At 38.8% G+C, this 12,194-nt stretch overlaps 1 protein-coding gene across 2 annotated transcripts in view; it reads right to left on the bottom strand.

Annotated features, from left to right (window-relative positions):
* Positions 1-136: 136 nt before the first annotated feature.
* zc3h7bb (zinc finger CCCH-type containing 7Bb) overlaps positions 137-12,194 on the bottom strand; it is a 34,103-nt gene continuing 22,045 nt past the window's right edge. Inside the window, exons 16-21 of one of the 2 annotated variants that reach the window (XM_014033611.1) lie at positions 10,708-10,787; positions 8,971-9,242; positions 8,752-8,857; positions 8,523-8,631; positions 1,841-1,974; positions 137-1,732 (exon numbers count right to left, since the gene is read on the bottom strand). In XM_014033611.1, the coding sequence (XP_013889065.1) occupies positions 1,634-1,732; positions 1,841-1,974; positions 8,523-8,631; positions 8,752-8,857; positions 8,971-9,242; positions 10,708-10,787 (800 nt within the window). In that variant the 3' untranslated portion in view covers positions 137-1,633. Of the gene's footprint in view, positions 1,737-1,840; positions 1,975-8,522; positions 8,632-8,751; positions 8,858-8,970; positions 9,243-10,707; positions 10,788-12,194 lie in introns of both variants that reach the window. The other variant, XM_014033612.1, reaches the window with a different exon arrangement.

Here is a 12,194-nt window from a genome sequence, read left to right as displayed (position 1 = left end):
GGATATAGCTCACTGAGGACCTATCCACATCATAATTTACCCAGAATGCTTTGTGTGCAAATAAAATGGCTCCGTCCGTGTTAAAATATATTTTAAAAAATGTACAAAACTAAACAGCCTACAGTATTTTTACAGTCTTTATTTTACATTTAAAATGAATGTTTATCAAATAAAGTCTAATGTTACAGCTAAACGGGGATCCCTTTAAGATGGCAGCTGTCCACTCTGTCCTGATGAGCCTCTGAATTTAACCATTTCTTTAAAGTGGGGTTTTTCAAAGCGCTCTCTACAACACAGACATTTTGAATGTTTATAAGCGTTTCACAGAACGCTGCTTCGGAGAATCAGAGCTATTACTATATTTTGTTCAACTGTCACTTCTACGTAACTCCAGCACCAGACTCTCTGACAACAGCTGATCCAAACCTGCTGCAGTTCAGCCTCAGCTCTCATACCTTTTGGTGCCTAATTGTTATTTTAGTCCTTCATTTTCAACCTAAAGGAACTGACAGATACCCCCTCTATTCCTTTTCTTTGCTCACTTTTTCCTCTCTGGGTTGAGGGGAGATGGTGTCTATTTCCAGCTGTCACTGTATGAGAGACGGGGGACACGTGGACATGTCTTCACTCCATCACAGACACGCACCGAGACAAACAACCACTCACCCACTCATTCACACCTGGGGACAATTTAAAGTTACCAATGAACCCAACGTATGTGTTTTGGTCTGTGGGAGGAAACTGGAGTACCCAGGGGAAAAACTCCACCCTAGAAAAGCCCCAGGCGGGAGGTGAACCTTGCTGTGAAGTGACAGCTCTGCCCACATATAAGCTTGTGTTACAGAAATATTATCTAAATGTTACTGCATGTCTGTTCACACCTCCTGCACAAACAGTTGTATGATTAAATAACTACAGCTTGTGGGCGTGTCATTTTCTCTCTCTCTCCCTCCCTTTTTTTATTTTTATTTTTATTTTACAAAACTTCAACAGCAAACATTTTAAACACTTAAATTTCCTTGTTTTGAAGACCCATTCGGACGTTACATTCAAAACATTCCACCAATATGGCAGAAAATATAACAAGGACTCACCTTGGGGAAAAATAATCAGAAACTCCATGAAGTTCCATCAACCTGTCTGTGAAATCTGTGAGGGACAGAAGCTAGGATCTGGTTAGTGAGGAGCCCATCGCTAGCCGATGCTTCATAGTTTCTTCAGTTTTTATGGCTGTAAGACGTACTGTGAGCTTGGCATGTTTGGTGCTCTAAATGTTTCAGTATTAAATGTAAAAGTGTTTAACTGTACATATTTAAATGTTATGTTTAACTGTCGCCAGGGGGCTTTAAAGGCTGCGACCGGCGCACGCTCCCAAGAGTTGAGGGAGCACTCAGAAGGAAGGAAGCTGCAGGTGGGCACGTGAAGTTAAGGAATACAAGTAGATTGTTTTAAAGCAAAACTCATTCTTTGTGAGAAAAGTCTGTTTAAGGAGAACCTAAAGGTGCATCTCAGGGGAAAAAAAGAAAGCCAAACGTGTATATTTGACTTTAAAAGTTGTTGATCCTGGGGGCTGAAAGTCTTGTGTAAATGTTTGCAAGCTTGGGATTGGAATATTTTATGTGCATCTGCTTTCTCATTGGTGGAAGGTCATCAGATGGTTTGGTCGGTGTGGGTGAGGCGGGTCCGTCACTCTAAGACACTCAGAGGTCGTCACCATCTGAAAGATGCTGGCCTGCCTGAAACAAAACACAACACGTCTCTCACAAAAACAATCCAGCAGCTGACCAATCAGAGAAATCTTAAAAGAAGCCAGAGAGAGAGGATCCTGAGCCCCACTTACCAAGCCCTCTGTGTAATCTGCTGTTATTGTGACTTGTTTGTCATCTGGCGGTGGCGTCACTGCTGAGTTTTCTGTTCGTCTGTTCTGATTGGTGAGTTGAAGCCACAGTTCATACATCTGCTGCATGTCTCTCACTAAACAAATGTGGAATAAAAGAGCAGAAGAAAGGGTAACGACTTCAGTAATCCTAAAAACCACAAGTCCAGTTAGTGAAAACGACAACAGCAACTACTCAGTTTGTTAATGTTAATAATGAATCTTCTTACACCAGAGTTAGTCATGGAGTTCCTCAGGGTTCAGTGCTTGGACCAATCCTCTTTACTTTCTATATACTTCCTTTAGTTAAAATTATTAAACAGCATGGGATAAATTTCCATTGTTACGCTGATGATACTCAGTTATATTTATCCATGAAACCTGATGAATCCAACCAGTTATTAAACTACAAGCATGTCTTACAGACATAAAAACATGGATGACTCTTAACTTTCTGCTTCTAAACTCAGATAAGACAGAGGTTCTGGTTCTTGGACCTGAACATCTTAGGGATCAACTTTGTAGCCTTTCAGCTCCTCTGGATGCATTAATCTGGCCTCCAGTTCTAATGTAAAGAAGCTTGGTGTTATTTTTGATCAGGACATGTCTTTTAACCCCCACATTAAAAATGTTACCAGGACCACCTTCTTCCACCTGTGTAATATCACTAAAATTAGAAACATTTTGTCCAAAAATGATGCAGAAAAACTGATTCATGCATTTATCACATCTAGACTGGATTACTGTAATTCTTTATTATCTGGACATCCAAACAACTTTTTAAGAAGTCTTCAGTTGATCCAAACTGCTGCTGCTAGAGTTTTAATGAGAGTTGGAAGGAGAGATCATATTTCTCCAGTTTTAGCTTCTCTCCACTGGCTCCCTGTCAAATTCAGAATAGAATTTAAAATATTCCTCCTAACATACAAAGCTGTTAACAACCAAGCTCCATCATATATTAAACATCTTATTGTTCCATACTTTCCTAACAGAGCACTTTGCTCTCAGACTGCAGGTTTACTTGTGGTTCCTGGAGTTTCTAAAAGTAGAATGGGAGGCAGAGCTTTCAGTTATCAAGCTCCTCTCTTGTGGAACCAACTTCCAGTTTCTGTCCGTGAGGCTGACACTCTGTCTACTTTTAAGATTAGACTGAAGACTTTCCTTTTTCATAAATCCTATAGTTAGACTTAGGTTTCCTGAATTATTCTTCATTTCTGCTGCTATAGACTTAGACTGCTGGAGCACAAACTGAGCACATTTCCTCACACTGCTGTTGTCTTTAGTCTCTCTTCTCTACATGATTATTCTTATTATTTCTATCATGTTTTTTCTTTGTCTCTTCCAGAAGAAGGTGCACCTGGACCAGTCCTGGACCAGTTCTTCTGTGTTTGTCTGTGTCTCTTTCCTGTCCTCCAAGCAGCCGGTCGAGGCAGATGGTCTCCTGTCCTGAGCCTGGTTCTGCTGGAGGTTTCTTCCTGATTAGCAGGGAGTTTTTCCTCTCCACCGTTTGCTCAGGATGGGAGACTGTGATGAAGTGATTCAACACAATCTGCTGCTAAATTCTTTACATTGTTCTTTTTATGTACAGTGTCCTGAGACAATGTATGTTGTGACTTGGTGTTATACAAATAAACTTGAACTTGGGCACAAGTCCCCTAAAGCACAAAAGCGCTAATAGCGGACCTAAATTTCTTGTTTGCGCTTTAGGGGTTTTTCAATTTTTTACAAATGATGTGCAGATTTGAGCTTTCTAAATTTAAAAGTGAGTAGCGCTAATCGCAAATTATTGAAAATCAATTGTCAATATTGTCAAATGAAAAGAAAAAGCCACCTTAACCCACTATATGTAGCTACGTTTCATTAATGCTTCATCATCATTATGACCCCCGCACGCGAAGCGTAAGCAGGAGTCATTTTGTTTTCGTACTGTTTTTTTCCCCCAGTGATTTTTCGTCAACCGTAACACAAAAACAGCTGCACCGATCAACATGAAATTTGGCAGGGCTGTAGCTGAGTCTGACCTACACTGTGCCAGCCAACGGTTTTACAATAGACCCCATATTTGAGGAGGGGGCTCCTTTCGAAGAGGGGGTGTCTGGACATGAAAAAATGCTTATAACTCAGAAACTGTTCAACATAGGAGCTTCAGATTTCTTTTGTTGTTTAGCTCTAATGAAGCTCTATCCATCAGGCCAACCAATCAGTGTCTTCATCACGGGGAGGCGCAACCCTTAACAGAAAAGCTAAAAACCACACAAGGAAAGATGAGGGGAAAAAAACATCATATTATTTCAACAATGTGACACACTATGGTGTTAATAAAAAAATCTGCATAGAGCACATTTATTAGCCAGAGGAGTGAGTGAGTTTAGGGGGGCGTGTATCTGAAGCCATAAGTGTTGTATGCACTTGTGTGAATATCTGAAGAATGAGCCCGAAGAATCGAGTCCCCAAAACCCACGCAGCCATAGTTCAGAATATGGATGGTAACTGTTCATTCTGTGCGGCCCTCAGCTTGCTCCAGGAACCAGATCACAGACGGGTGTGGGGCAGAGCTTCTGTTGATGTCAGCATCCAGGAAGAATTTAGTCCAACAGCTCAAGGCCATTGTAGTGGGGAGACAGATTCTGTAATCAGTTGTTTTGGGAACAGAAGTGTCAGGCAGACGATAACAATTTTACATCTGCTTTAATGTCTGCTGGTACATCCAAGGTGGTGAATCCAATCAGACAAATAGTGTGGACAATTCTGCTGAGTCGATCTATCAGCTTCTCCAAGATTAATTCCATCTGGCCAGCAAAGTCCAGGGACCACAGCCGGCCCTCGACCCTCAATAGAACGGCTTGCAGACCGAGTCCAGCTCGCTCAAGGCAAAAGTCAGAGTGCTGACAGTACGGCCATCCATCAAATTGGTCAGGCAGCCAGGAAATGAAAAGCCACTGACGCTGTTTTGTAGAACACCAGGAGACCACCAAGCCAATCTGTAGAATCCAGTGATCAGAGTCCAGATATATATCCAGAACAGAGAAGAACAGAGGTCCTACCTTTGACATGTCCTCCCATGGAAGAAAAAACTTTGTTCCAAAGATTTATTAAGAGACCAGCTAACCAAATCCATAAAAATAAAAATATCCATAATTTCTGGTTTCAGATGAAAAATGTAGATAAGGCTCCAGCAGCAAAGCAGGGAAGATAAGGAAGGGAAGGAGAGAAGGAAAAAGCCTCTTCCTCCGAGAGCGGAACAAAAAAAAGGTAAGAGATCAGAACTCTGCAGAACTTAGCAGATGGATGTTAGTCCAGAGTTCTCCATTTAAATCTCTTTTGAAGAACACAAAACCACTAACTGGATGAACAGCACATAACGTGTTCATCTTCCCCCTGACAGTTCAGAAATCACGAACAGAGACCGTCTCTTACCGCGCTCACGTGTGCTTTCAGAGAACAGTATGGAATTAATAGAGGCGTGGAAAAAACTCAGCTGCTCTGATTCAAGCAACTGATGTCTGCAGCAGGAGTTGCTGATTAACTCTTGATACTTTATTATGTTTAGGGCTGCAACTAACGATTATTTTAATAATCGATTAATCTGTCGATTATTTTGTTGGTTAATCGATTAATCGGCCAAATCATTAAAACACTTAATTACACAAATATGAGAAGATATAAACTAATTTTATTCCTGTGTAAATTAAGGATGTACGTTAATGATTAATTAATTAATCTGAAGTTGATTTATCTTATACATTGACAAACAATTAATTGATAAGCAGCCATTTTCTTAAAAACTGGAGTTTTCTCTTGGATCAAGAGGGTCTTTTCATAACATGAAGGATTTTGTTTATAATCTCCTGAACTAAAAAACAGAAGCACATAATACATATTTTAATTTATTTTGCCAGCTGTATTAAATACTGACTGAAAAAAATGTGTATTTCTCCTACATGAAACAACAGAAATGTAATAGTTTGCTGAATGAGGAAAATAGATTAAAAGAATAAAATATGATTTTTAGATGTAAAACTATTATTAATTTATTATAATTACAATTTATTTACATTTAACATTTATTTTTTTCTCTAATTCTTTACCTTTTGCTTCATTAATGTTGGTTCTGTTTGACTAAAACATTGTTCTGACCCGGTAATCGGTTCTGAAGCAGCCCCCCTCCTCTCTTCTCCCTTCTCCCCTCTGCCTGCAGACCTGCTGCTCAATCTGGTCTTTTTTTTTCCTTCGTCCTGAACCTTTTTGCTGCTCAACAAATAACTTTGAATCTCAGTCAGAAAAAACTGGAGAGTTTTTATATTCTTGGCCAGAGGAGGAGGAAACAAATGGTGGATTGTATCCATCTCCTCCTCTGCCTTCTTACGCTAGTTTGGAACCACACGAGTTAAGAGGCTTCAGGCCTGTGTGCTCCTCCAGAAGCGGGGACTCCATCCTCCAGAAGCGGGGACTCCATCCTCCAGAAGCGGGGACTCNCATCCTCCAGAAGCGGGGACTCCATCCTCCAGAAGCGGGGACTCCACTTGGCTAACGGCGGCTAATTTTGTGGACGGAGAGTGGGAAAATTTCTTTTTCCTCTCTGCTATCCTTAGCCGTTGAATTAACTGGGGCTAGCGCTGGCCTAGCTTTTCTAGCATTAGCTTAGTTTAGCATCGTCTCCTTAGAGTTGCATTGACTGGAGCTAGTGTTAGCTTAGCGTCGTGGACTAAAGAGGCTCTGCTAAAAGCGCGTGGAGTGAAAAAAAATCAATCGATCAGTTGAATGCTTTGAATGAACGTTAGGAGTCATACAATACACATTTTTGGGGGTTTATTTTATCAAGAGACTGGTTAGTGTTTTGTGACTGACTGGTTAGGTTTTTAAATCCACAGTTGTCATTAGGCATGCATATCTTTTATTTTTTTAAATAAATAATCTATAGATAGATTTTATAAATTCAGATTTTATAGATTTTGTAGATTTTATAAATCCAGTAGTCATGGTTGTTGTTAATGTGTCTGAATTCACTGTTTTTTTTCTTGTGTTGGTTATAATGTGTGGCAGGTTTGACTGGTGTGCATGCAACTGTTCAGTGATGAGACCAGTAAGAGTGATGTTACTGCTGTCTTAATACAGATATCAGTGGTTCATTAAAGGAGGCTAAACTTAGAATTTGGTATATTTATTGCAGCTAAATTGAGAGTGTAGTAACCTATAGCTGGTGATATATATATTTTGGTCAAAGTAGGGTGTATTTACAGGCATAGGGTCATGTTTTAAAAGAGAAACATAATGTAGACAATTGAGAACAAAATCTTTGTCCTTAAGACATATTTGAGACTTTGGTCATAGGCAGAAACTTCACTGCTGAGAGAACCTTGGGGGCTGAAGTAAACAGTTAACATCTGTTCTCCTGGCTGACCAGGGAGACTAAACTGGTTGGGCGACACACTTTATAAAGAAAAATATTTTATCTGTTCTTATATGCGGAAATGAACAGGTTGACATGGCTTTTCCCATAAGACAGGAAAAAACAAAACAAATTAACGCTTGCTCTAGACAGAACATCTTAAACGAGGAGGCTGGTTTTGATCTTTAGTGAATAAATTATAAAAACTTGTGTAACAACATTGAGTGAATGCTGACATTTAGTAGTTTTAATCACTTCAACATGAGCAGTTAGGATAGGACGGGTGTGTGTTCAAATAATATAATATCATATAATATCAATAACTAGAATTTTTTTATCAAGGTTGTGGCATTAGCCAGACTGTTGGGACAGACTCAGAAACTACAGATATGGATGTTGACTTGGCACCCACTGACGATTGACAAAAACAAACTCTTAGTGTACACTGTCAGACTGACGCTCTGCCTGTGGTTGGTTCATAAAGCGTGGATGGGGATTTGTCAGCGACACAAATTGCACATTATATTAAAGTAAAAAAGAGGAGGAGTTACATTTCTTAAATGCACTGCTTACCACAGTTCCGATAAGAGAGCTTACAGAAAGGGTTAATCAACTTGAAATAAAAGTAGTAACCAAAATGTCTCAGTTAACTTGTGCAGCAGAAATACAGCAGGGTCCACCACAACAAAATATGCAAAACACTGGGTGTAGCAGGGGTCGCTGAAGGCAACAATTAGGAAAAATTCAGAGAAGGATTAAATGAGCTTCAGATACCTGTTTTACATGTGGAAATGTGGGACATTGGTCCAAGGATTACAGCTAATCCTGAATCATCTGTACAGGACATGACATCACATCCAGCTCAGAACTTAACATGGATGTGGTGATGCAGCAAGCACATAGTTGTCCAGCACTGAGGACACTCTAGTGTCAAACGCCGGGAGCTCACATATGTTAGTGAAGTTAGTTTTAGGTTAAATATCAGACAGACATTCACGTCCTGTGCTGACAGTCAGATTAGGCTCAACTTGCCTCCATGTGCTCCCACCTGAACACAGTTCACATGAAATATAAAAATTGACTAGCTTTTATGTCATGTGACATTCTGACCAAAAAGCAAGCAACACTTAAAAAATGATAACATGTATTTTATGAACCTTCAAAAACATTAATAATTTTTGGCCATGTCTCCCAGCCCTAACACCACCACTCCTGGATGTTTACAGGCCTACAGTTGTCCTAAGAATTAAAACTCACAGTTGTTGTTCTTCATGTAGGTCCAGACGTCCCTCTCCTCCAGACTGTGGGCGAATGAGCAGTTCCCAATATAGTGGCACTTCTTCTGCTTCATGACATGCACACACATCTGGTTGAGACAAGCAGTATTACTTTAATAAATGATTAATGTTCCATGAATCTGTACAAACCTGTTAATGCATTACCAGTAAATACAAAACTGTTAATTAAAGAAAGTGAAAGGACTCACGTCATACTGCTGTGGATAGGAGCGAGAGAACGGAAGAGGCCGAACAACAACCCACTTCTTTTTTTCAAAAGATTTCACAAGCAACACCCTGCGCTCTTTTGTCCAGCTGAAGAAACAGAAAATCCAATAAATAGCTTACAACAAGACAATGTGAATAATGATCCAGAAAAAGAGGAACTGTGTAACCTTAACAACAAAGAACACAAAGTCAGGTCTTACCTGTGGCGTGCCTTGGCGGTGCAGTACTTGAGGTTCTTGTCTGGCTCATTGACCTGACCTTCCCTCCAGCACTGACCACAGACAAACTTCATTTTTAAGTTGAGGGGGCGTCCCCTTCCTGCACCTGAGACTAACCCTCCAACCCCAACACCTCCTACTGGACTCACCCCACCTGCTCCTATACTGTCTCCACCTACTCCACCAACCCCACAACCAAGTCCTCCGAACCCCCCAGCAGGCATGCTGCTGCTCAGGTGGGGTATGTGGATTGGCTGAAAAAAGACGGAGAATAAAGAACTTTAACAATTCCAGTGAGGAACAAAAAATAAACTGTTTTGTTGGAGCACAAACTGCATTTTGACATCAGTTTGTATTTGAGCTCTCATTTTTATAATTAATACTGATGAGGAATGGATACAATATGAAGTACAACTGTAATAAGTGGACTCCTCCTAACCAAACAGACCAAAAATAAACTTAAAGTGCCTGTGACATCTAATTTTTGTAATAAATGTGAATGTGTTTTTGGAAAGAAAACATTGATAACGTTGCAAAACTAATTTCACGCCGTTGAGATGAACAGTTGTTGAGATGTTTGCATGTGAAGAAACAGGAAGTGATGTCAGAGGGGAATGTCTGCATGCAAACAGAGCGATGCTACAATAATTAGAGAAGAATCTGATGTTTCTTCAGATTATTTTGAGTCACTATCAGAGTTGAATAAGAATTTAAATAAGATTGTTTCAATAAACAAAGTTCTCTGTAAGCTCTGCAGCTCTAAACCATCTCAGCACTGGAGCAGTTTGAGGTTGAAACATTACTTCAGTTTAAAAACAGAAAGCAGGGAGGGAGGTTCTGCAGACGAGGTTGAGAGGCGTGTTGGAGGAAAAAAAGAAAAGGTAAGACCGGCTTGTTTTGCTTTATTTCTTTAAAGTTTCTTTAAAATGCATTGCGCCTTTTTTGAATATAAAACAGGACCTAAAAATGCTCCAAACATCTTTGAGTCAGTTGAGTTTTGTGCTGAATAATGAGGTTAAAGCAAGAATTCAAGGATTTTCTTTTTATTCCACATGAGGACTACATGAGGAATGGAAGATAGATACTAAGGTCACAGTTGTCAGTAAAACATAAAAAAATAAAATAAAATAAGCCATGAGAAGATAAAAAGAAAAAACTGTACATAATAATAATACACATGAAGTGTGTATACAAACCTACATATTCAGCCATAGTAAAGTGATTGTGTGAAAAAAAAGTGAGAATAATTGCAAAAATACCTTGAGATTAATCTCGATTAAAATTTTTAATCTATGCCCAGCATATCCAGTTCAGGGGAAAGACTTCCATCAAAGTCTAAGAGAGCATCAGGTGTCGATGGAGGACTGTCACCAGTGGAAGGGCTGGACTCCACAGGACAAACCAGCATGCAGATTGGACAATAACAGAAACAGAACAAGCTTGTCCTGTTTCCGTCATTGTCCAACCAGCATTTAGCTAAGATTTTTGATTGTCTCATATCCCTTTTTTGACAAATAGTTACAAAAGTTCATCTATTTTAAAGCTTTTATATTGAAAGCACTGTAAAATGATTCAAAGGCACTAAATACGCAGTGTTTTTGATTAAAATGAGTGAGCTAAACATGAATGGAAACACCAGTTGACATAACCACACCAGTTTTTAAAACTCAGACCTGAAATAATACAGAAAACATTATAAAGCAGCCATTAAAGCCTCACCTTCTGCTGCTTTTGTGCATTCTGCTCCAGTCGTTGCCAGTGCCTCTTGGATTCCTGCACCATCTCTTCATGGGTAATTCCTGAAAGAAATGTCACAAAATAAAAATGAAAAATCTAATGTTTTTTAAGTATTTCACATTTCTTGGTACCTTTCATTATAGAGTTTCAAACTTGATCATCTTAAACTGAGAAATGATGGGAGTTGAAGCAGTATTGGTAATCCCTTGAAATGAACCTTGTGAGATTTTGTAAGATCTTTCCACAGTCAGTTAAACTGAGAAGCATGACTCTCACATCAAGCTTTAGCTCAATATCTATACAACTGATACTGTTGTGTTAGCTAAGTTTGACCTAATTGAGACTTTGTTTTACTCAGCTTTTATTGGTGCTGTTTTTATCTGTTTAACTGTCATTTTATTGTGTTTTGAATTGACATTTTAATCTATCATTGTGTGTCACTATTCTTATGCTTTCCTTTGTCTCATGTGTTACTGATGATCAGCACATTTTGATTTAGCTGTGACTGATGTTAAAGCGCTTTATGAATACAAATGTAATGATGAATTTGATGATTAACTGCGGCATTCATCTTAAAATGAGTGAATTCCAGGAGTTACTCAGTTGTAGATGTTCATCATTCTGAGTGTGTCATTAAAACCTGTCCACTGGTTTGAGGAACAGCTCTAAAATGGTTGGAGTCTTATTTAACTGATAGATTTCAGTTTGTTAATGTTAATAATGAATCTTCTTACACCAGAGTTAGTCATGGAGTTCCTCAGGGTTCAGTGCTTGGACCAATCCTCTTCACTTTCTATATACTTCCTTTAGTTAAAATTATTAAACAGCATGGGATAAATTTCCATTGTTACGCTGATGATACTCAGTTATATTTATCCATGAAACCTGATGAATCCAACCAGTTATTAAACTACAAGCATGTCTTACAGACATAAAAACATGGATGACTCTTAACTTTCTGCTTCTAAACTCAGATAAGGCAGAGGTTCTGGTTCTTGGACCTGAACACCTTAGGGATCAACTTTGTAGTCTTTCAGCTCCTCTGGATGCATTAATCTGGCCTCCAGTTCTAATGTAAAGAACCTTGGTGTTATTTTTGATCAGGACATGTCTTTTAACTAGTGCTGTACCAAACGATTATTTTCTAATCGATAAATCTAACGATTATTTTTTCGATTAATCGATTATTCTAACAACAAATCTATGTTATTCTGATGTGAGTGACTGGATATTTAAAATGTTTTCATCAAATTAACAAGAACAGTTCTTTAATATTGTAATATTTTCTGTAATAGTTTTTTCATGAACACAAAATATGCACTCTCGAGTCAATTCTTTCACAAAAAAAGCTTAAAAGATTTAACATCAACATAAAAACTCAACCAAAGCAAATAAAATTCAAGTAAAAGAAATATAGTGTAAGATGTTAACAATCTAACAAATGAACTAAATCATGCAAAATTCAAGTC

Source organism: Austrofundulus limnaeus, unplaced genomic scaffold (genome assembly GCF_001266775.1).
Source record: "Austrofundulus limnaeus strain Quisiro unplaced genomic scaffold, Austrofundulus_limnaeus-1.0 Scaffold1785, whole genome shotgun sequence".
NCBI classification, from domain to species: Eukaryota; Metazoa; Chordata; class Actinopteri; order Cyprinodontiformes; family Rivulidae; genus Austrofundulus; species Austrofundulus limnaeus.
This window is presented reverse-complemented; position numbering and strand designations above follow the sequence as displayed.